This window comes from Dictyostelium discoideum, assembly GCF_000004695.1.
Source record: "Dictyostelium discoideum AX4 chromosome 4 chromosome, whole genome shotgun sequence".
NCBI lineage: Eukaryota > Evosea > Eumycetozoa > Dictyosteliales > Dictyosteliaceae > Dictyostelium > Dictyostelium discoideum.
The window spans coordinates 781,565-805,135 of record NC_007090.3 but is presented as its reverse complement, the minus strand read 5'-3'; the positions used below and the strand labels follow the sequence as shown (position 1 = coordinate 805,135).

Genomic DNA, 23,571 nt, shown 5'->3' with positions numbered 1-23,571 from the left:
GATATCTTTTTTTATAACCTGAGATAAATATTAATTTTAAATTATTTTGTTTAAAAATGAATTAAAAATCATTTATTTAATTTTTTTTTTTTTTTTTTTTTTTTTTTTTTTTTTTTTTAAAAAAAAAATTTCTTATTATTTTTTGGGACTATTTTATTAATTTATTTGGAATAAAATGAGTTTAAATAAACTAAATGGAAAATATTGACTATTTTATTATTTAAAAATATCTGAAAAAAAAAAAAAATAAGAAATATTTTATTAAAAAAAATTTTTTTTTTTTTTTTTTTTTTTTTAAAATAAATCCATTTTTAAATTATTAATGGCCTAAACTGTTTTTTTTTATCGTTATGTTTTTTTTTTTTAATTTTTGTTGTGACTATTTTTAAAAGATTTTTTTATTTATTTTATTTTAATTTTTTTTTTTTTTTTTGTATTAAATTTGTTTTAGACTTTTATATGTGACCTGGTTCACTTGGTACTGGTAATTTCCCATCACCAGAAGCCGATTTAAATAATATTTTTAAAGTTGGTGAAAATATTATTAAACTTTTAACAGAATGTGAGAATTCTTGGAGAGAAGTTCATGAAATTTATGATTTAATTAAAGAAGGTAGAAATTCATTTAGAAATAATCCAAGTTTCCAAAATTCAATTGGTTTAGATGCAGTAGATGATATTACAATGAATATTTTAAAACAACAATCTGAAAAAACTAAAAATGATCCAATTATACATTCAATCATAAAGAAATGTTTATCATCATTATTTTACATTAATGATTTGGTCTTAAATCAATCTACAACAATTAACTGGCAAAATAAAATGTAGACTAGATAAAATTCCAATTGAAATTATTAATCAATTTAAAAATTCTCCATCATCACCAGGATATATTTTTAATACTAATCACTCAAATGTTGAAAAACAACTCAATTATTCAACTCCTTCACCTTTACTTTCAAATCAAGATTTCTCAATTCCATTCGTAATTAATAGTCCACCAGATACTGTGGATATCTTATGTACTTTAGTACCATTAAATGAAATTAAAAATTAAACTTCAATTTCTGGCACTCCCTTTTCAATAAAGAATGGTTTTAATTCTTACAGGATTAAAAATCAAATAATAATAATCATAATAATGTTTATATAAAAGTTAAATCAAATTTAATTTATTTTCAAACTAAATTATATCATTTTTTATATTTATTCAAACAATAACCACCATTATAATAAAAATAATAATAATAATAGAATTAAAATTAAAGATATAAAACATAAAAATAAAAATAATAATAAAAAATTAAAATAATATAATTAAAATAAAAATAGAAATAAAAAAAATAAAAAAATAGAGTTGGAAATTATCAATCTACCTTACATCTATGGGTCTTTGATAATACCCATTAACATATTTTTTTATCTGAGATAATTATTAATTTTAAATTTATTTTGTTTAAAAATGAATTATGGCTCAATATTTTTTTTTTTTTTTTTTTTTTTTTTTTTTTTTTTTTTTTTTTTTTTTTTTTTTTTTTTTTTTTTTTTTTTTTGGATTATATTATTTATTTAATCTATTTGTATTAAATGAGTTTAAACTTAATAAAATAAATTGGAAAAAAAAAAAAATTATTTAAAACTTTATATTACATTTTTAAAGAAGTTTAGGCCTTTTTATTCATACCCAAGTAAACATTAGCTGTGGATTTACCAACTGATTCTGAGTCATTTTCATTGAACAAATGATATCTAATGAGAGTACCTTCAGTTGATAGACATGTAAGAGAGTTACCTTCTAAAGTAACTTTACCAATAAAGTCATTCTTTCCAATCAAGTCATGATCATACATTTCAATAACAACCTTTTCTATATCATCTGAATCCAATTCTTGAACTTGTTTATGTTGAAACTCTGGTAATAATGTGGATTTGATTACTTTGGTTTTTAAGAAATATTCTGTTTTACCAGTCTTTTTACTAATATATCCCATTTTAACATAAGGATCTGCAAGACCGTTTGAATCATACCCTTTTGAAACTTTACCGCTGACAACGAAAAATTCATAATTCTCTTTAGCCATTTTTATATGTGGTAATTATTTAATAAATAAAATAAAATAAAAAAATTGAAATTAATTGATTTAAATAAAAAAAAAAAATTGAAAATAAAAAAAAAAAAAAAAAAAAAAAAAAAAAAAAAAAACAATTGATTTTGATCAAATCAACCCATGTAACGATTTCTTTTTCATAAAATTTTCAGATATTTTTTTTTAAAAAATTTTCAAATAAACATTTTTCACACAAAAATAATCAACCAAACAAAAATTAGTTAATTGATTTAATAATTTCAAATATTACAATAAATATATTCTAATAGAAAAAAATAAAAAAAAATAAAAAAAAAATAATTAATAGATAATTAAAAAAAAAAATTAGATAAAAAAAAAAAAATAAATAAAAGTATTTTTTTAAACAATTGTTTATTTTTATTTTTTTAACTTGAATTTAAAGCCAAAAAAAAAAAAAAAAAAAAAAAAAAAAATTAAATTGTAAAATTGAATAAAAAAAAAATAAGATAACCACAAAATGGGGTTATTTATTTTTCATTTATTTTTTTTTTTGTTCTATTTTTATTTTTTTTTTATTTTTTTTTTTTTTTATTTTTTTTTTTTTTTTTTTAATTATTAATTATATTTTATTAAAAAATGATAGTTAAATTAAGATATATATTATTTTATTTAATTTTAATAGTAAAATTAGTAAAATCAAATAAATGTTTATATGACTATCAATGTGAAACACCCTTTGGATATTGTAAAAAAGAAAATCAAATTTTTATAATAGGTGGAGGACATGTAAACCATAACCAAATAAAATTTATTTTGTGGGAAGAAATACAATTAAAAAAATTGAAGAAACTTTCTTATTTTCAATTCCAATAAATAATGAAAAAGTAAATGACGGACTTGAAACAATTATGAAAATTAATGAAGAGTTGAATCATAATAAAAATCAAACAAAATATAAAAGAGTAACTGGTGTACAATTATATGTGGATAACCCAAATAAAGATGTTGAAATTATAACAAGACTTTGTTTAAATGGTAATATTAATGATATTGATCAAATTGGTAAAGAAATAATTGAAATTCCCATAATGATCCGTAAAGATGAAAATAATGAAGGTGAATTCACTCAATATATATGTTTAGAAAATAAATTAATTTCAAAACAATTTTTAAAAATTAATTCAACAAATTATAAAGAGATTAAAAGTGCAGAAAATATTATTTATAATGATATAGATTGTAAATCAATTTGGGAAATTAATTCAAAAGTTTATTATAGAAAGAAATATTATGAACAACCTTATAGCGAATTTGATGAATTTGGTATGGCAACAATACGTTGTATAAATTGTTCAATTAAAAATTATTCAACAAATCTTATCAATGGAATTCCAAGATATAGAGATTCAAGTAAAATTTCATTTGCCTATGATTTTATCTATTATGTGATAGAAGACGGTATTATAAGAAAACCAATAAAATGTTTAAAAAATGGTAGTATTGATTTCCTTAAAGAAGAATGTAGAGGGACATTTAAAAGAAACCGGTATAAATTCAATTCAAGCATTTCAAGGTTTAAATTATTTAATCTATACAACAAATTCAACCATTGGTAAAATTTTAAATATTGATGATAAACATTTATTTTATGATAGTAAAATTAAAGTAATTTTATTATTTGATCATAAATATAAATTTGGTTATTGCCATTGTAGTGGTAATTTTATTGGCCAAGATTGTAAAACTTGTAATGGTACAATAATTAAAAATTGGATATATGCAACTGATAATCCATATTGTGTACCATTCGATGATGAAGGATATCCAGTTTATTGTAATGAAAATGATTCAAATTATTGGGAAGGTAAAAAACAAAATTCAATGTGTAATTTTGATATTTTTGGTGAAAAATCAAGATCAAATTATTATTGTAAACAAAGATATTGTGTCAATAATGATTCAATAAATTTCAATCCATGGGAATTTTTTATATTTAATTGGAAACCTTCTGATTCAATTTTTAAATTTAAATTAATAAAAAAAAAAAAAAAAAAAAAAAAAAAAAAGAAAAAGAAAAAGTAATTTTTATTTTAATTTAAAATATTTTATTTATTTTTTTATTTTTATTTACAAGGTTATATCATTTTATTTTTTAATATTAAAATGATTAAGTATTTGATTTTTTTTTTTTTTTTTTTTAAATAATTTGTTGTATTCGGAATATGTATGTTTTTGGTTTTTTTTTTTTTTTTTTTAATAATTAAATAATTATTTCTTTTTTTCAACAACTTGACCAAGAATTGTATTAAATAATAATTCTATATTTTCAGAAGTTTTTGCAGAAGTTTCAATGTATCTACATTCAAATTCTTCAGCTAATGAACGAGCTTCACTTTTTGAAACTCTTCTATCTTTTTCCATATCAGATTTATTACCAACGATAACCATTGGTACTCTATCTTTATCTTTAACCCAAAGGATTTTTTCTCTTAAATCTTTAATCTTTTGGAAGCTTTCACGACTTGTAATACTGAAAACAAGGATAAAACCATCACAGCTACGAATTGCTTTATCATGAAGACCACTACTATACTCTTCTTGACCAGCAGTATCTATAAGTTCCAATTTTAATTCTTTACCATCGAAAACATAATCTTTTTTATAGGCATCCTCAACTGTTGGATCATATTCAGTTACAAATATATTTGAAACGAATCTAAAACTAATCGATGTTTTACCAACACCTGATGATCCTAATGTAATTAATTTATAATTTTTCTTTGGTTCTTCTTTTTTACAATTTGAAATGCTATTATTATTATTTATTGTATTTGAACAATTTTTATTCTTTTTTGAAATTTTATTATTTTTTTTATTATTTTTAGATTGTTGATTACAATCATAATTTGATGATGATGTATTACCCATTTTAATTTTTTATTATATTTTATTTTATTTATTTTTATTTAATTGAATTGATATAAAATTAATATTTTTTAAAAAAAAAAAACAATTTCTGATTGCTATTTATATTTTTTTTTTTTTTTTTTTTTTTTTGTGATTATATTATTTTTTTAATTTTAATTTTAATTTTAATTTTTTTTTTTATTATTATTTTTTTATTTTTTTGAATTATTGGGGCTTTTGTTTAGAAATAAATACAATGTTGTACAAAAAATTATTTGGATATATATAAAAAAAATGAAATGCTATTAATAGAAAATCTTTCCAATGTGAGATTTTGTAAAAAAAAATTATTGATAATAAAAATAAAATCTTAAAAAAAGGGGATTGGGGTAGCAACTACTTGGATGGCACTGTAAATTTTAAAAAAAAAATTATTGTAAACAAATTTGGTGAGTGTTACTTGGAGGAGGATTTTTTTTTTTTTTTTAAAAAAAAAGAGTGGTTTGATTGAGAGTGGGTTTATTTTATATAAAACTAGAGTTTTGGTTGGGTCGAATTTTTTTAATATGGTTTTTTATTAAATATCAGTTATTGTTTTGATTAGAAAAATTAAAAAAAAAAAAAAAAAAAAAAAATTATTTTAAAAAATTAAAAAAAAAAAAAAGAAAAACTAAAAGGGGTTGATTGTTTGAGTGTTTGTTGATTGTGGTTTTTTTAATAATTTACAATTCACAAGAAATGAAAAAAATAAAAAAAAATCAATTGATTATTTATATTGAATAAAAAAAATAAAAAAAAAATAAAAAAAAAAATAAAAAAAAATAAAATAAACTATTTTATTGATTAATATTCAAAATAAAAAAATTTGATAATAAAATGAGTTGAAAGCTGTTTTTTTTTTATTTTTTGCCTTCACACTACATATCCACATCAAATTTTATATAAAATTTTAATTTTTTGTAAAATGATCATCACAAATTCGTGGTGAAAAAAAAAAAAAAAATTAAAAAAAAAAGTTTTTTTTATAAAAAAAAAAAAAAAATAACCCCCAAAAGGGAGAAACTTCAAACTGACATTATAATAAAGTTGAATTCAACAATAAAGATCAACAGTTTTTTTTTTTTTTAAAAAAAATAAATAAATAATAGTGTAGAATGGTGCTACTTTGCAAATTAGTGTTAAATTTTGAGTAAAAAAATATCGGTAGATTTTATTTTATTCGTGTGTTAAAGAAAAAAAAAAAAAAAAAATAAACAAAAATTGTGAAACTAATTCAAAAAATAATAATAATAAAAAAAAGGGTGAAATTTCTGAATCTCTGGATATCTTTGATTAGATGGTAAATTAAATTTATACTATTTTGAAAAAAATGGAATTGTGTTCTACCAAACTTAGCAATGATAATTATCTATGATATGAAGATTCTAGCAACATATTACTTTTTTTTAACATTTTATTTTCCAATCTCAGTTTTTTCCAGTTTCTCTAATAAAAAAATAAAAAGAATCTTCTAATTAAAAAAAAAAAAAATTAATATTGTAAAAACAATAATAATAATTTTGTTAATAATTTTCTAACACTAATTCATTTTGCCCCAATTTCTTTTTTTTTTTTTTTTTTCCAGATTTTTTTTTTTTTACTTGCTGATTGTTTTTTTTTTTTGTATTTTTTAATTTTAACTAATTTTTTTTTTTTTTTTTTTATGATTATAACCGAGATGAATATTTTAATAAAAAAAGGAAATTGATTTATCATTAAAGAGATTTTTTTTTTTTTTTTTTTTTATTCTTTTTTCTTTTTTTTTTGAGAATTGATTTAAGAGAGATATTACCGATTCAAATTGTTAATTGATTGGTGTTAATTATAAAAATATATCCATAAAAATTAATTTATAATAAATTTGGTAATGTGTTAAAATCTGATTTTATTAATTATTATTTTTATTAATATATGAAAATATATGTTTTTCTTTTTTACTCTTTTACTTTAATATAAAATTTTTTTTTTTTTTAAATCACCAAATTAATAAAATATTTAAAAAAAAAAAAAAAAACCTAAACAATCCCATTAAAAGATGGTATTATACTATAATTTAAAAATGATTTTATTTTTTTATTTTTTTATTTTTTTATTTTACACATTATTTTTTTAATTTCCCAATATACATTTTCACCATATTAATTTTTTTTTTTTTTGATACTAATTTTGAAAAAAAAAAAACTATAAAATTGGGCAAAAAGATATTTTATTATTATCTTTTTTTTTTATTATTATTTTTTTTTTTTTTTTTTTATTTTTTATTTTTTATTTTTATTTTTTTATTATTAAAAGGAGATTTTTTTTTTAAAAAAATATATATAAAAAAAAAAAAAATATCTTCCTTATCTTCTTAATCTAAGGAGATACGCATTTTTTGATTTACCACTATCATCACTGTAATATTTATCGTAAAAATTATTTATAAATTCTTCAGGTTTGAAACCAAATTTTTGATACAAAATTAAAGCACTATTATTAACGGAAGCATGAAGGGTAATATCTTTACCAATCATAGTTTGTGTTAAATGATACAACATAAATGATGCAATACCACATGCTTGCCATTCTGGATGAACCGAAATAAACATAATATAACCATCAGGATTCATCAATCCACACCCAATAATCATTGACCTATAAAGTGCCACCACTGTAAAATCTGGATATTCTAAAATATCATCAACTAAATTTTATAAAAAAAAAAAAAAAAAAAAAAAAAAAAAAAAGGAAAAAAAAATCAATTAGCCAAAATAAAAAAAAATAATTTATAATTATAATTTATAATTTATAATTAAAAAGTACTTACCATTTATACCAGGCCAAAAATGATCACAAAGGAATTGATTTGTTCTATCAGCTAATTCTGGTGTTAAATATTTATAATCAATTGGATAAATTTCTTGTGAAGAGGAAGTTGAAGAAGATGATTCATAAATTGATACAATTGTTGGTGAAGTCTTTGGTGGCATTAAACCATTGATTTTAAAGAATTGATAAAGTTCACGTAATTGTTGTAATTTCGGAGGACACGATTCATAATCCCTACGAATGAATGGTTTTAACTCTCTAGTAGTATGAGGACTAACATAAGGATCTAACAACTGCCTTCTTCCATATAATAATTCTTTTAATGGTTGAAATGGTCTTTTTGGTTTATTATTATTATTATTATTTTGATTACTATTATTACTATTATTATTTGATGATGATGATGATTTTACCCAATGATAATATTTATATAATGCAGTTTGTTGATTTGGTTCAGATTTTAATTTCTCTAGTATTTCATTCTCTTGTTTTAATTTCTCTTGTTTAATTTTCTCAGTTCTAATTTTCTCTTGTTTAATTTTTTCCCTTCTCTCTTTTTCTTTAGATTCTCTATGTAATCTCTCCTTTTCTAGACGTTCTTGTCTCTCTTTTTCAATTCTTTCCTTTTCTAAACGTTCTCTTTCTAATCTTTCCTTTTCTAATTTCTCTAAACGTTCATTCTCTAATCTTTGATTTTCTAATTTCTCTAAACGTTCATTTTCTATTTGTTGTTGTTGTTGTTGTTGCCTCTCTCTTTCTAATCTTTCATTTTCTAATTGTTGTTGCCTTTCTAATATCTCTTTTTCTAAACGTTCTTTTTCTTTTCTTTCTCTTCTTTCTTGTCTTTGTCTCTCTTTTTCTAAACGTTCTTTTTCTTTTTCTTTTTCTTTCTCTAATAATAATAATCTTTCCTTTTCTTTTTCTAATTTCTCTTTTTCTAATCTTTCTTTTTCTAATTTCTCTTTTTCTAATCTCTCTTTTTCAAATTTTTCTTTTTTTTTTCTTTCTTTTTCTAAATTTTCTGCATCTAATCGTTCTTGCTCTAATGTTGCAGCAATTAATGGTGACATTAAACTTGGTGGATCAATAGTTTTTGTGGTTGGAATAATTGGTGGTTTAACTGTACATGTTACCGTATTAACTATTTGATTGGTTGAGTTGATCGGGGCTGTTTGCCTCCCTCCTCCTCCTCCTGATGATATATTATTATTATTATTATTATTTATATTTGCATTTGTGTTTGTGTTATTTACAATAGGTGGTGGTGTAGTAGTGGTTGTAGTTGTTGTAGTAGTAGTGTTGTTATTGTTGTTGTTGTTGTTGTTGTTGTTGTTGTTGTTGTTGTTGTTGTTGTTGTTGTTGTTGTTGTTGTTGTTGTTGTTGTTGTTGTTGTTGTTGTTGTTGGTAGTAGTGGTATTTAAAGTATTATTAATATTTGATATTGTAGCTGCAACTGCACTAGTTGTAGAACTTGGTAATACTGATAATTGTTGTTGTAAAGTTTTAGGTTGAAAACTTGGTATTTCTTCTCTTTCATAGTATAAATTTAATTTTTGTTCTTTTTTCTTTATTTTACTAAAACCTTGATAAACTTTATCATCGATATTAAAATTATCAATGGCACAAAATCTTTGTTGCTTCCTAACTATAAATTTCCTCTTTATTCTTCTCAATTCTGGTGTTAATGCTTTATCTGGAACATTCCTAAACGCATTTGCTATAAAATCCTCTTCTGCTATTAACAATGGTCCCGATTTCATTTTTTTTATTTTCTTTTTTTCATGATCATTTATTGGGTCGCTAATCATTGAAGAAGATGATGATGAGGATGAAGATGAAGAAGATGATGAAGATGAAGAAGAAGATGATGGTGGTGGTGGTGGCGGGTGATGTCCATACGCACTATTGGCTGTGTTACTGGAATATGTATAATTTATACTATCATATGGTCTTTTCGTTGGTGGATTTATGTTATATGAATTACTATGACTTAGGTTTGATGTTGATGTTGATGATGTCGCAGGATGGTGATAAGTAGGATGTGGTGGGTGATTAGGGTAATAATATGGTGAGGGGTAATTAGGGTGTGGTGGGAAACTAGTAGTATTACTATTTAAACTTGGATTATTATATGCCGTATTACCATTATGATAACTATTAAAATTATTTGAATAGGGTATATGTGGTTTATTAAGTGTATTGATATTGTTGTTGTTGTTGTTGTTGTTAATAGGTAGAGTTGGTGATGGTGATGGTGTTGGTGTTAGTGATGGTGATGGTGTTGGTGATGGTGTTGGTGTTGGAGTTGGTGTACTTGTTGTATTTGTTGGTGAAGATACCAATGATGCTGCCGCTGCTGCTGCTGCTGCGGCGGCGGCAGCAGCTGCTTTTGATGCTTTTAATCTACTTGCTTTAGTTGTTGCTGTAGTAGTTGTATTTGTTGGTGTAATCTCTGTTGTTTTCGTTGGCTGAGATTCGTTTGGTTCACTTTTTGTTTTGGTTGACATTTTTTAAGAGAAAAAAAAAAAAAAAAAAAAAATGTCAAACAACTAGTTGAGTGTGTGTATATGTGTGTACAACTAGAATTTAATATTCATAAATAAAATTAAACAAAAAAAAAAAAAAAAAAAGTGTGAAATATTTAGTGTATATGTGTGTATGGCTATGAAAGAGTGTTTGTTTTTTTTAAAAAATAAAATGAAAAAAAAAAAAAAAAAAAAAAAACGTTATTTTTAATTTTATTTTATTTTTTTTTTTTTTTTATATTTTTCGAAATTTTCAAAAAAAAGGGAGTAAATTAAATTTTTTCATTTTTTTTTTTTTATTATTTTAATAAGCAAAAAAAAATAAATAAATAAATAAATAATAGGGTGTTGTTGTTGATATTTTTATTATTTTATTTTTCAAAATAATAATAATAATAATAATAATAATAATAATAATAATAATAATAATAATAATAAAATAATAATAATAATTCAACATATAATTTAAAAAATGTCAAGTGATTGGGTAGAAGCGATTGCAGATGGTAAAAAGTTTTATTATCATAAAGTTACAAGAGTCAGTGTTTGGGAAATACCAGAAGATTTAAAATCACCAGCACCATCATCTAATGATTCAAATTCAAATAATCAACCAGTTATCATTGGTGATTGGAAAGAATATAAAACAGATAAAGGTCAAAAATATTATTATAATACAATCTCAGGTGTAAGACAATGGGATGCACCACCTGAATTTCAACAAAAATTAGCTTCAACAACAACATCAACATCAACATCATCACCACAACTATCATCTAGTGGTTCAACAACAATTACAACTCCAATACAACCAATTACAACCTCAGCAACACCACAACAACCACAACAAGTAAATAGCAATAATAATAGTAATAATAATAATAATAATAAAGATTTAAAAGAATCTAAAGATTCTAATATAAATACAAATAATTTAGATACACAACAGCAGCAGCAGCAACAACAACAACAACAACAACAACAACAACAACAACAAAATAAAGAAGATCCAATTCAAACATTTAAAAATTTATTAACAGATAATTCAATTAGTTCAATATGTACATTTGAGAAAGCACTTAAATCAATTGCAAATGATGAGAGATATCAAGTTTTAAAGACAATGAGTGAACGAAAACAAGTATTTTTAGATTACCAAGTTGATAGAAAAAAAGTTGAACAAGAAGAAAAGAGAAAGAAAGAAAAGAAAGCCAAAGAGGATTTCATTCAACTATTACGTGACAGTAAAGAGGTAACACCACTAATGTCATGGAGAAGAGCATCACTCTATTTCGAATCGGAACCACGTTGGGAAGCAATAGAGAGTGAACGTGAACGTGAATCATTATTACATGACCATATTCAAGAATTGGAACAACAAGAAAAGAATCAATTAATGTCAATTAAAAAAGAACAAATGAAAATTTTACGTCAAAAATTAGAATTGGATCCTTCGATAACCGTTTTCACTCAATGGCGTAAAGTTAGAGATCAATTCGAAAATGATGATGTCTTTCAAGTACTTGATAAATTCGATTTCTTAACAGTATTTGAAAATTTCATACGTGATTTAGAAAAGAAATTAGATGATCAAAAAAGATTAGAAAAAGAAAAATTAAAAAAAGATTCAAGAAAAGATAGAGATAATTTTAGAGTAAAAATATATTTTTTTATTTTTTTATTTTTTTTTTTTTTTTATAATAATATTAATATAATATTTTTTTTTTTTTTTTTTTTTCATTATTTTTATTTTAGGAATTATTAAATGAAAAATTTAAAAATGGTGAATTACATGCATTAACAAAATGGAAAATATTTAAATTAAATAATGAAAATCATCAATCATTTATTAATTTAAGTCAAAAATCAATTGGTTCAACACCTTTAGAATTATTTTCAGATTTTAAGGATGAATTAGAGATAAAATATGAAAATGATTATAAAAAATTAAAAGAGATATTAAAAGAAACAAATTTTAAATATTCACCTGAATCTACAACTTTAGAATCTTTAAAATCTGAATTTTCAAAACATTCAAATTATAATTTAATTCAAGAATTTAATTTCTTACCATATTTAGAATATGTATGTATATTATAATAATTATTAATAAATAAATAATAATAATATGTTTATATTAATTAAAAAAAAAAAAAAAAAAAAAAAAAAAAAAAAAGTTAAAATATAAAGAAGAAAGTAGAGAAAAGAATTTAGCAAAGAAAAAGAAGAAAAGAATTTCACAATTTAAAATATTATTAACAGAAACTAAAGTAATAAATAAATCATCACAATGGTCAGATATTCAACCAATTATTGAATCAAAGAAAGAGTATATAGATTTAGGTGATGACCAAGAACGTTTAAGAATATTTAAAGACTATATTGAATTTTTAGTTCAAAATGCACTAGATGAAGAAGAGGATGGCAATGAAGAGGGTGAATTAGTTCTTTCACCAAAGAAACCATCAAATGATCAATCATCTTCAAAGAAAAGACGATCTTATATTGATAATTTAGATGATGAAGATCGTTATGGTACTGGTAGTGGAAGTGGTAGTGGTAGTGGAGGTGGTAGTGGTGGTAGTAGTAGTGGAGGTGGTAGTGGTAGAGATAGCAGAGATAGCAGAGATAGAGATCGTGGTAGTGATAGAGGTGATAGAAGAGATGATAGAGACAGAGGTAGATCTTCACATAAAAAAGAGAAAAGATAATAAATAACAATAACAAACAAACAAATAAATAAATAAATAATACTCTGCCAATATATCGATTTAAAATATTTACTTAATAAAATAAATAAATAAAAAAAGTAATTAAACACTTTGTAAAAATATATTGATTTATAAATTTTTTTTTGTTTATTTATTTTTATTTTAAAAAGCAGTAATGAGAGCAAAACCAGTATATAATAAACCAACTGGATATGCTACTAATATTCTTTGATCAATCATTGATAAAACTTTGACAAACATTTTTGATGCTGAATATGTACTCCAAACAATTGCAAAACCAATTAATATGTATCCAACCATACCACTAATGAAATAATAAAAAAAAAAAAAAAGTTTTATTAGTATAAGTGAAATTACTTTTTTTTTAATAATATAAAGTAAATATATTATTTTAATTTCTATACATACTTTATATTAATAATTAAAGAAGTAAATGATAAGAAAATCATTGGTAAAAGACAGTAACCTAAAACACTGATTACTCTATAAATATCAATTCCTTTTTCACTCATTAAATTTAATACAATATACATTGATACACATCCAATTAAACCTAATCCATAAATATATCCGAACTGAATTTTACCACTCTGTGTATTTATTTAATAAATTATTATTTAAATAAAAAAAATAAAAAATAATATATTAATATTATTATATTTATAAAGATTATATATATATGAAAACATACCATTAATAAAGAAAAACCTAATAATAAACCAAATAAAATTGGACCACCTAAATCAGTATCATCCATAATATGTGAATCTATTTTCTTTAATGGATTTAATACTGATAATGTTTTTGATCTAATATGATCGAAATTTATACCTAATTCTTCTAATAATGGTAATTCATTGTCAAAAGAGTCTGTTGGTCCCCCCATACCACCTCCACCACCCATTCTACCTGTATTATCATAATAGGCCCCTTGTGGTGTAGAGTATTGTGAATCTATAAAGTTAAAACTATTATTATTATTCATTATTATATTATATTATTATTTTTATTTATTATTTTTTTTTTATTATTATTGTCTATTGTTTATTGTTATTGTTGTTGTTATTATTATAACTATTATTGGTTTAAAAATATATGTTTTTATATATTTATATTATTATTATTATTATTAAAAATACAAATAAAAAATGAAGTGACAGTGGGTAAATTAAAAATAAATTTTAAAAAAAAAAAATTGAGTTGCTCGCTTGAAAATTTTTTTTTTTTTTTTTTTTTTTTTTTTTTAAATTCAATTTTTTTTTTTTTTTTTTTTTTTTTTTTTTTTTTTGACTCATTTAAATTGATGTGGTTTCTTCTATCTTAATTTTTTAAAATAAAAAGGTAAATAAAAATTAAATTTCCTGTTTTAACAAATCTTCACTTTTTTTTAATTTTTTTTTTTATATCTTTATATTTATTTATTGGTTATAAAGAAAAAAAAATTAAAATTGAAATGATGATTAAAAATATACAGATACTTATGACTAAAAGAATTTATAAAACCATTTAAAGACATTTTCCATTTATTATTTCATCAGAACTTTTTTTTTTCCAATATAAAAAAAGAGTTTAGATGTAATTTCATATTAAAAGTATGATTTTATTAATAAAATGAAGAAATGTATTATAAAATGGCAACTTTTATAATATTCAGTTGATTATCAAAAAAATCTGATCAATTTTTTTTTTTTTTTTTTCAAGTCAACCTCTTTATTTCTTCATCGAAATAAATAATATAAAGGAAAAAATAAATAAAAATAAAAATAAAAATAAAAAATTTTAATTTAAATAAATGAAAAAATAAATATTTATTATTGTTTTTTGTATATATAAATATAAAAATAAATATTAATTATTAAAATAATAAAATAATAGATTAAAATATTAAATTAGGAAAATGCAGAGAGAATAGATTAATTTAATTAATTTGTGGTTGCTTTAGATTGAGAAGAGTTATCACCATATGGACCACTATATGGATTTTTAGGGGTATCATCATAAGAATTCTCACGAGAACGACCTATACTACCAGATTGGTCAAATATTTGTCTTTCATAGTCATTATAGTTTTCTGGAATATGAATTTCTAATGAACCGTCTGGTGAGGATCTAGTATACCAATAACCTTGTTGTTGTGATAACCAATCTCTGTTTGTGTTGTAATTCTCATTGTTTTGATTATAATTTTGATTGTTTTCATTGGTTTGTCCATTTTGTGCTTCAAAGTATTCATTGTTTTCATTTACTTCATTTCCACCATTTTGCATTTCCATAACGTTATCTACATTGGTTGCTGAAAAGTTTGGACCTGATCCCCAACCTGCACCATATGCACTACGTTTATTTCCATGTACTGATCCAGTATTACTATGTGATGTTGAAGATGTGGTTGTTGAAGATGTGGCTGATCCACCAGTTGTACTTGACCCACTAGTATGATGTCCACTAGTTAAAATTGTAATTGAGGCAAATTTTGGTTCATTATCTCCAGTACCACTTCCACCATTATTTGATGAGGAAGAACCTGAAGTTGAAGAACCTGAAGTTGAAGAACCTGAAGTTGAAGAACCTGAAGTTGAAGAACCTGAAGATGAAGAACCTGAAGTTGAAGAACCTGAAGATGAGGAACCTGAAGATGAAGAGGATATTGAAGCAGATCCACCAGTTGTACCTGTTCCACCTGTAGATTGATGGTTATTACCACTAGTTGCAATTGTAATTGTTGCTAATGCTGGCTCTGGTGAACTTGTGCTACCTCCATTTCCATTATTACCGGTATTACCATTATTACTGGTATTACCATTATTACCGGTATTACCATTGTTTCCATTTCCATTATTACCATTTGATGTTGATGTTGAAGCTGATCCACCTGTTGTACCTGTTCCACCTGTAGATTGATGGTTATTACCACTAGTTGCAATTGTAATTGTTGCTAATGCTGGTTCTGGTGAACTTGTGCTGCCTCCATTTCCATTATTACCATTATTGCCAGTATTACCATTATTACCATTGTTTCCATTTCCGGTATTACCACTTGATGTTGATGTTGAAGCAGATCCACCAGTTGTACCTGTTCCACCTGTAGATTGATGGTTATTACCACTAGTTGCGATTGTGATTGTTGCTAATGCTGGGGTAGGTGAACTTGTGCTGCCTCCGTTTCCATTAGTACCATTATGTCCGGTGCTACCATTGTTTCCATTTCCATTATTACCATTACCACTTGATGCTGTTGATGTAGAAGCAGATCCACCAGTTGTACCAGCCCCACCTGTAGATTGATGGTTATTACCGCTAGTTGCAATTGTAATTGTTGCTAATGCTGGGGTTGGTGAGCTTGTGCTGCCTCCATTTCCATTATTACCATTATTACCGCCTGATGAGGTTGATGTTGAAGCAGATCCACCAGTTGTACCTGCTCCACTTGTAGATTGATGGTTATTACCGCCAGTTGCAATTGTAATTGTTGCCAATGCTGGTTCTGGTGAACTTGTGCTGCCTCCGTTTCCATTATTGCCTGTATTACCATTATTACCAGTATTACCATTATGTCCGGTATTACCGCCTGATGATGTTGATGTTGAAGCAGATCCACCTATTGTACCTGTTCCACCTGTAGATTGATGGTTATTGCCACCTGTTGCAATTGTAATTGTTGCTAATGCTGGTTCTGGCGAACTTGTGCTTCCTCCATTTCCATTGTTGCCAGTATTACCGGTATTACCATTACCAGTATTACCATTGTTGCCTGTATTACCATTATTACCATTACCAGTATTACCAGTATTACCAGTATTACCGTTATTACCAGTATTACCATTATTACCAGTATTACCATTATTACCAGTATTACCAGTATTACCATTATTACCAGTATTACCATTATTACCAGTATTACCATTATTACCAGTATTACCATTGCCATTATTACCATTACCGTTATTCTTTGGCACACATCTCAATGTTTTTTGACAACAATGAGTATTTAAACAACCATCATCTTGGGATAATTTGCAATCCATACCTTTACTTTCACAATCAAGTTGAGAACATGATGTAACTATAATAAAATTAAATATTATTAATAAAATCATTAACAATATTATTTAAGATGGTTAATATAATTTTTTTACTTACTGTTTGGTGGGAAATATTGCTTGAATCCTTTTTGTGGTTTACAAGTACTCCAGATTTCATATATTTTATTGGTTTCAACATGAGTTGCACATGAGAGTTGATTATCATAACAATTATTATTTGGATCATTTACACATCTTGAAATTTGGTCACCACAACATCCTGGATATGTTAACCATTTACATTTTGGATAATTTAATTGACAATGATCTTGATTTGTAACATTTTCACAATCAACTACTAAAATAGATTTTTTATTTTTATTATTATTATTTTTAAAACATTTAAATTAATTTAAATTATTGACTATCAACAATTAAATACTTACTTTGGTTATTGTTGTTATTACCATTATTTCCATTACCATTGTTACCATTATTACCATTATTACCACTTGATGATACTGAAGATCCACCATTTGTAGCCATTCCGCCAGTTGTAGCCATTCCACTAGTTGTAACCATTCCACCAGTTGATTGACCATTATTACCATTGCTACCGTTATTACCATTATTACCAGTATTACCGTTATTACCATTGTTACCATTACCATTATTACCATTGTTACCATTACCGTTATTCTTTGGCACACATCTCAATGTTTTTTGACAACAATGAGTATTTAAACAACCATCATCTTGGGATAATTTGCAATCCATACCTTTACTTTCACAATCAAGTTGAGAACATGAAGTCACTATAATAAAAAATTAAATATTATTTATAAAATCATTAACAAAATTATTTAAAAGGGTTAATATAATTTATTACTTACTGTTTGGTGGGAAATATTGTTTGAATCCTTTTTGTGGTTTACAAGTACTCCAGATTTCATATATTTTATTGGTTTCAACATGAGTTGCACATGAGAGTTGATTATCATAGCAATTATTATTTGGATCATTTACACATCTTGAAATTTGGTCACCACAACATCCTGGATATGTTAACCATTTACATTTTGGATAATTTGATTGACATTGATCTTGATTTGTAACATTTTCACAATCAACTATTAAAATAGATATATTTATTATTATTATTATTATTATTATTATAACTATTAATAAAAGATATACACTACCCCTTTTTTAATAAATTTTTAGAAAAACTTACCGTTACCATTATTTCCATTACCACCATGGTTATTATTATTATTATTATTATTTCCATTATTACCATTATTACCATTGTTATTACCATTACCATTATTGTTATTATTACCATTATTATTGTTACCATTACCGTTATTGTTATTATTATTATTTCCATTATTATTATTATTATTATTAACATTATTTCCGTTTCCATTATTATCATTCTTTGGAACACACTTTGGTGTATTTTGACAGCAATGGGTGCTCAAACATTTATTATCTGTTGACCATGCACAATCCATACCTTTACTTTCACAATCAAGTTGTGAACAAGATGTAACTATTAGAAGAAAAAAAAAAATTAATTTTAATTTGGGTATTTAAAGAATAATGAAATTCTTTTACTTACCATTTGATGGGAAATATTGCTTGAATCCTTTTTGTGGTTTACAAGTACTCCAGATTTCATATATTTTATTGGTTTCAACATGAGTTGCACATGAGAGTTGATTATCATAGCAATTATTATTTGGATCATTTACACATCTTGAAATTTGGTCACCACAACATCCTGGATATGATAACCATTTACATTTTGGATAATTTGATTGACATTGATCTTGATTTTCAACATTTTCACAATCAACTTTTTAAAAAAAAAAAATTTAATAATTATTAATTATAATTTTCTAATTTTAAAATATTATAATTTAATAAAAACACTTACATTGGTTATTATTGTTACCATTGTTACCATTATTACCATTGCTACCATTATTACCATTGTTACCATTATTACCATTGTTACCATTATTACCATTGTTACCATTATTACCATTGTTACCATTATTACCATTATTACCATTATTACCATTGTTACCATTGTTACCATTGTTACCATTGTTACCATTGTTACCATTATTACCATTGTTACCATTGTTACCATTGTTACCATTGTTACCATTATTACCATTACCATTATTTGGTTGACATGCACATTGTTGTTGTTTTTGTTGTTTTTGTGGATCTACTATGTTATCATCTTGATCAAAACATTTTGGTTCACGAGTACAACATGATGTACCGTAACAATTTGGTTCAATCCATTTACAAGTGAAACCTTTTTCTTCACATTTTAAAGAGTCACATGTTTGATTGGATGGTGAAAAATCTTTGAAATCCTTTTGTGGTTTACATACTGACCAAAATTCGAAAATTTTACCAGTATTTATATTTCTACCACAAGATAAACGATTGTCAAAACAGTTTCCTTGATTCTTTACGCAATAGAATTTACTCTCGCCGCAACATCCAACAAATGGTAAATAAAGACATTCATTATTACCCTTACATGAATTTTCATCTAAAGCTTCACAATCTATATCTATATAAAAAATAAAAAATATATGTTAATAAAAATAATAATATAAATAAAAATAATAATAATAATAATAATAATAAAAATAATAATAATAATTACCACTTAAAGAATGCGCCTGGAATATTAAAGCTGTTAAAAAAATAAAAATGATACAAAGTTTATTGATAATCATTTTTTTTATAAATATATAAATAATTGTTTGAAATTAATAACAATTATTGATTATATTTATAGTTTTTTTTTTTTTTTTTTTTTTTTTATTTTAAAAATAAAAAATAATAATAAAATAATTAATAATAATGTCTAAAAATATATTTTAATTTTAATTATTTAAAAATTTAATTACAACTAAATTAATTCTTTTTTAGGGTATTGTGTAATCTCTCCACACAAGTTATTTTAAAATAATTTGAATAATAGAGGGTATGAATTCTAAGGCAACTCTCTTTGAACGCCATGATTCATTTAGATTTAAAAAAATAAAAAAAAAAAGAAAATCAAATTTATATATCTTATTTTTTTTTTTTTAGTAATAATCTTTTTTTATGAAAGAATGTGTCGGTTTTACATTGTACTTTATTTTTATATGAGGGAAGGGTGTGTGAGCGTGTGAATGTGGTAAACAGTGCGAATATTTGTATTTGTGTATTTGTGTGAATTATTTTTTTTTTTTTTTTTTTTTTTTTTTTTTTTTTTTTTTTGTTTGTAACCTTACTTTTAACTTATTGACAGTTTAATAATTTAAAAAAAATTAAAAAATGATATTATCATTTAAATCTATCATTGCAATCTTATTATTGTTGTTAAGTGTTATTTGTTAGAGCATCAATTTCCAAAAGTGAGGATATTCCAAAAATAACAACAACCTTAATTATATAATTATTAACTACCATAATTTGTTGGTGACTATTATTATAATTATTATTTTTTGTAATATTGGAATAAGAATTATTTAATTTTTTATTTTTAGTTGAAAGTATCACCACTACTCTAACTACTACTACCACTACCACAGCCAGTACAGTCCTATAAAAAAAAAAAACAAATAAAAAAAAATAAAAATAATAAAACGACAACAAAAAAACAAAAAACAAAAAACAAGAAAACAAAAATAGATTGGATGTCTTTTTTTTTTTTTTTTTTTTTTTTGATTTTTATGATATAATAATAAATATATGTGTTTCAAAAATAATTATATATATATTTAACAAAAAAAAAAAATTTATTTAATTTTATAGAGAATCATGGACTTCTTTCCAGTTATCTTTATTAATTCTTAAAAAATTATAAAAACAATATAAAATATGTTTAATTTCTTTTATCGCCGATAGGGATGCAAATACATTTGAATGAATATAAGAATCTGATAATGTTTTAATATCTTCTACCATTGGATACTTTTTTAACTATAGTATTAATGATTATTTATGGTATTAGTATTACATATTAATTTTAATTATTGTCGTTTAATAAATATATTTACTTTTTGTGGTGCAATTATATGTGTATCATGAAATTGAATCGATCTATATTGGATTGTTAAACTTTTTACAAATTTCATAAAACCTTCAACTAAAACTCTAATTAATTGTTTTGTATGACTGTTTTCTTCGTATTTTGGTTGAGTAATATCTAAATATGCAACTAGTACCGAAATTTGACAAATTAATTTCAATAAAGTCCCTATTAAAAACATATTTACATGATGCTATATATGAATGTATGGTTAGAAAGTTAATAAATACATGATGATGATGATGATGATGATGATGATGATGATGATGATGATGATGATGATATAAATTTATATTTAATATTACAATTGTTTTTAATTCTTCTACATCATAAGTTATAATTGTATGTTCTATTCTATAAGACATAATTTGAAAGAGGTTAATGAAATGAGTTGGATTTTCTAAAAATTTATTTATGTTCCAAATTTCTTCCAGTTTAATAAATATATTTATAACATTTGGTAAATCGTCCACAACTGTTTCATATTCTTTTTTAAATCTTTGATAATCCAATTTCTTTTGCCAATCTTTGTGAACTTCTATTGCTGTTGAATCTAAAATACTAACAATCTCTTGTCTAATCTCTTCTTCATCAAATGCAACTCTATCAACTTTCTTACTATTACTACTAGTTTCTTTTTTATCTTTTTTCATATTTATATATTTATTTTATTGTGTGTGTATGTGTATTTTTGTATGGGTCGCTTTTTTTTTTCATAAATGCCAAATTTTTTTTTTTTTTTTTTTTTTTTTTTTTTTTTTTTTTTGAAATTAATTAAAATAAGAGGAAAAAATGCAAAAAAAAAATTATAAATAAAAATAAAATAATAATAAAATAATAAAAATAAAATTATTAATTTTTTTTAATAAAATGAAAATGAAATTAATTAAAATAAGAGGAAAAAATGCAAAAAAAAAAAAAAAAAGATTATTTTTTTAAGAAATCCTATTTTTATTTTTAAAAATAATTAAAAAAAAAAAAATAACAACAATAATAGAAAAATCAAAAATCATTATAAAAAAGGTAAAAATAAAAATATTAGAAAAAATCAATAATAATAAAGAAAAAAAAAAATATTAATACTTTTAAATTAAATTCTAATAATAAAAAAAACTGATTAAAGAATTAACAAAAAAAAAAAAAAAAAAATCATCATTTTTACTTCAATTCTATATAAAAATAGACATTATGATTATGGTTGTACAAAAATTTAAAAAAACAATCTATAGATCGTGTAATGTAATTTTTGCGGAATTATATTTAAATAGATGATATTTTATTTTTTTTATTTTTTTTTTTATTTTTTTTTTTATTTTAAATTATTTATTTTTTAAATAATTATAACGCTAAAAAGACATCAAGAACATTCCCCTAACGGTTTTTTTTTTTTTTTTTTTTTTTTTAATTTATTTTTTCAAATTTTTTTTTATTTTATTTTAACATGTCCCAAAATAAAAAAAAAAAATGAAAATAAAAAAAAAAAAAGAATTGTGGTTCTAGTACCTTTTTTAATTTAATTTTATATTATTTTGTTGGTTAATTTAATAATAATTGATACCTATTAAAGGAATTGGATTCCAAAAATCATTATAATTAAATTGAATGATTAAGTAATTGAGTTTGAAAAAAAAAAAATAAAAAAAAAAAATTTAAAATAATATTAAATAAAATTAATTTAATAAATAAATTTAAAAAAAAATGATATCATCAAAAAGAAATTTTGGTATAATGTAATGGGTAAAAAAAAATAAATAAAAATAAAATAAAAAATCAAGAGTCTAAAAAAGGAAAACCTAATTTCCTTTTTAAAAATTATTGGCATAATTTTTATTTAAATTCGAAAAATGACAACATTCGTTCGAAAAGTATTTTTTTTTTATTTTTATTTTTATTTTTATAAATTAAAATAATTTTATTTTTGACAAGCTCACACAACATCATTCATTATCAATTCCCATTATGGATCATTTAATCTATTGGGTGACAAAAACAATACTCACAACAATTTTTTTTTTTTTAGAAGGTTTCGCGAGGTCCCCTATCAACAAATGACAGTATAACACCGCTCTAACTTAAAAGACTCTCTCTCCAAAATCAAAAGTTACAAAAAAAAAAATAAAAAAAAATAAAAAATAAATAAATATTTTTTTTTTTTTTTTTTTAGAGCAATCATCAAAACACCTAGATTCATCATAATAACACAATAATTAAAAATAAAAATAAATTTTTTTTTTTTTTTTATTAAAATATTATTTTTAAATCCGTATAAATTTAAATTTTTGTTTTTTTTTTTTTTCTCTTTTTCAATAAAAAAAAAAAAAGAACAAATACCATCTTCTTTTTTTTTTTTTTTTT

The 23,571-nt window shown here is 22.6% G+C and overlaps 8 protein-coding genes across 8 annotated transcripts; 2 read left to right on the top strand and 6 right to left on the bottom strand.

Moving 5' to 3' along the window:
• Positions 1 to 1,667: 1,667 nt before the first annotated feature.
• DDB_G0283549 (hypothetical protein) lies at positions 1,668 to 2,084 on the bottom strand (the record flags this gene model as incomplete). Its single annotated transcript, XM_633914.1, has 1 exon — positions 1,668 to 2,084. One exon carries the CDS (start codon positions 2,082 to 2,084, stop codon positions 1,668 to 1,670), a length of 417 nt encoding a protein of 138 aa, XP_639006.1.
• Positions 2,085 to 2,980: 896 nt separating this feature from the next.
• DDB_G0283593 (hypothetical protein) lies at positions 2,981 to 4,154 on the top strand (the record flags this gene model as incomplete). Its single annotated transcript, XM_633913.1, has 2 exons — positions 2,981 to 3,684; positions 3,728 to 4,154. 2 exons carry the CDS (start codon positions 2,981 to 2,983, stop codon positions 4,152 to 4,154), a joined length of 1,131 nt encoding a protein of 376 aa, XP_639005.1.
• Positions 4,155 to 4,340: 186 nt separating this feature from the next.
• On the bottom strand, positions 4,341 to 5,000 carry rsmA (small GTPase; the record flags this gene model as incomplete). Its single annotated transcript, XM_633912.1, has 1 exon — positions 4,341 to 5,000. The coding sequence occupies one exon, from the start codon at positions 4,998 to 5,000 to the stop codon at positions 4,341 to 4,343; it is 660 nt and encodes a 219-aa protein (XP_639004.1).
• A 2,360-nt stretch (positions 5,001 to 7,360) lies between these two features.
• DDB_G0283545 (hypothetical protein) lies at positions 7,361 to 10,333 on the bottom strand (the record flags this gene model as incomplete). Its single annotated transcript, XM_633911.1, has 2 exons — positions 7,361 to 7,701; positions 7,825 to 10,333. The coding sequence occupies 2 exons, from the start codon at positions 10,331 to 10,333 to the stop codon at positions 7,361 to 7,363; spliced, it is 2,850 nt and encodes a 949-aa protein (XP_639003.1).
• A 490-nt stretch (positions 10,334 to 10,823) lies between these two features.
• prp40 (WW domain-containing protein) lies at positions 10,824 to 13,062 on the top strand (the record flags this gene model as incomplete). Its single annotated transcript, XM_633910.1, has 3 exons — positions 10,824 to 12,005; positions 12,107 to 12,436; positions 12,529 to 13,062. 3 exons carry the CDS (start codon positions 10,824 to 10,826, stop codon positions 13,060 to 13,062), a joined length of 2,046 nt encoding a protein of 681 aa, XP_639002.1.
• Positions 13,063 to 13,224: 162 nt separating this feature from the next.
• Positions 13,225 to 14,068, bottom strand: yipf5 (Yip1 domain-containing protein; the record flags this gene model as incomplete). Its single annotated transcript, XM_633909.1, has 3 exons — positions 13,225 to 13,387; positions 13,492 to 13,673; positions 13,775 to 14,068. 3 exons carry the CDS (start codon positions 14,066 to 14,068, stop codon positions 13,225 to 13,227), a joined length of 639 nt encoding a protein of 212 aa, XP_639001.1.
• A 937-nt stretch (positions 14,069 to 15,005) lies between these two features.
• DDB_G0283585 (hypothetical protein) lies at positions 15,006 to 19,873 on the bottom strand (the record flags this gene model as incomplete). The annotated part of the gene is made up of 8 exons (XM_633908.1): positions 15,006 to 17,146; positions 17,224 to 17,463; positions 17,552 to 17,920; positions 17,999 to 18,235; positions 18,340 to 18,660; positions 18,730 to 18,966; positions 19,048 to 19,704; positions 19,801 to 19,873. The coding sequence occupies 8 exons, from the start codon at positions 19,871 to 19,873 to the stop codon at positions 15,006 to 15,008; spliced, it is 4,275 nt and encodes a 1,424-aa protein (XP_639000.1).
• Positions 19,874 to 20,933: 1,060 nt separating this feature from the next.
• Positions 20,934 to 21,869, bottom strand: DDB_G0283591 (hypothetical protein; the record flags this gene model as incomplete). Its single annotated transcript, XM_633907.1, has 3 exons — positions 20,934 to 21,107; positions 21,185 to 21,409; positions 21,447 to 21,869. 3 exons carry the CDS (start codon positions 21,867 to 21,869, stop codon positions 20,934 to 20,936), a joined length of 822 nt encoding a protein of 273 aa, XP_638999.1.
• Positions 21,870 to 23,571: the final 1,702 nt, after the last annotated feature.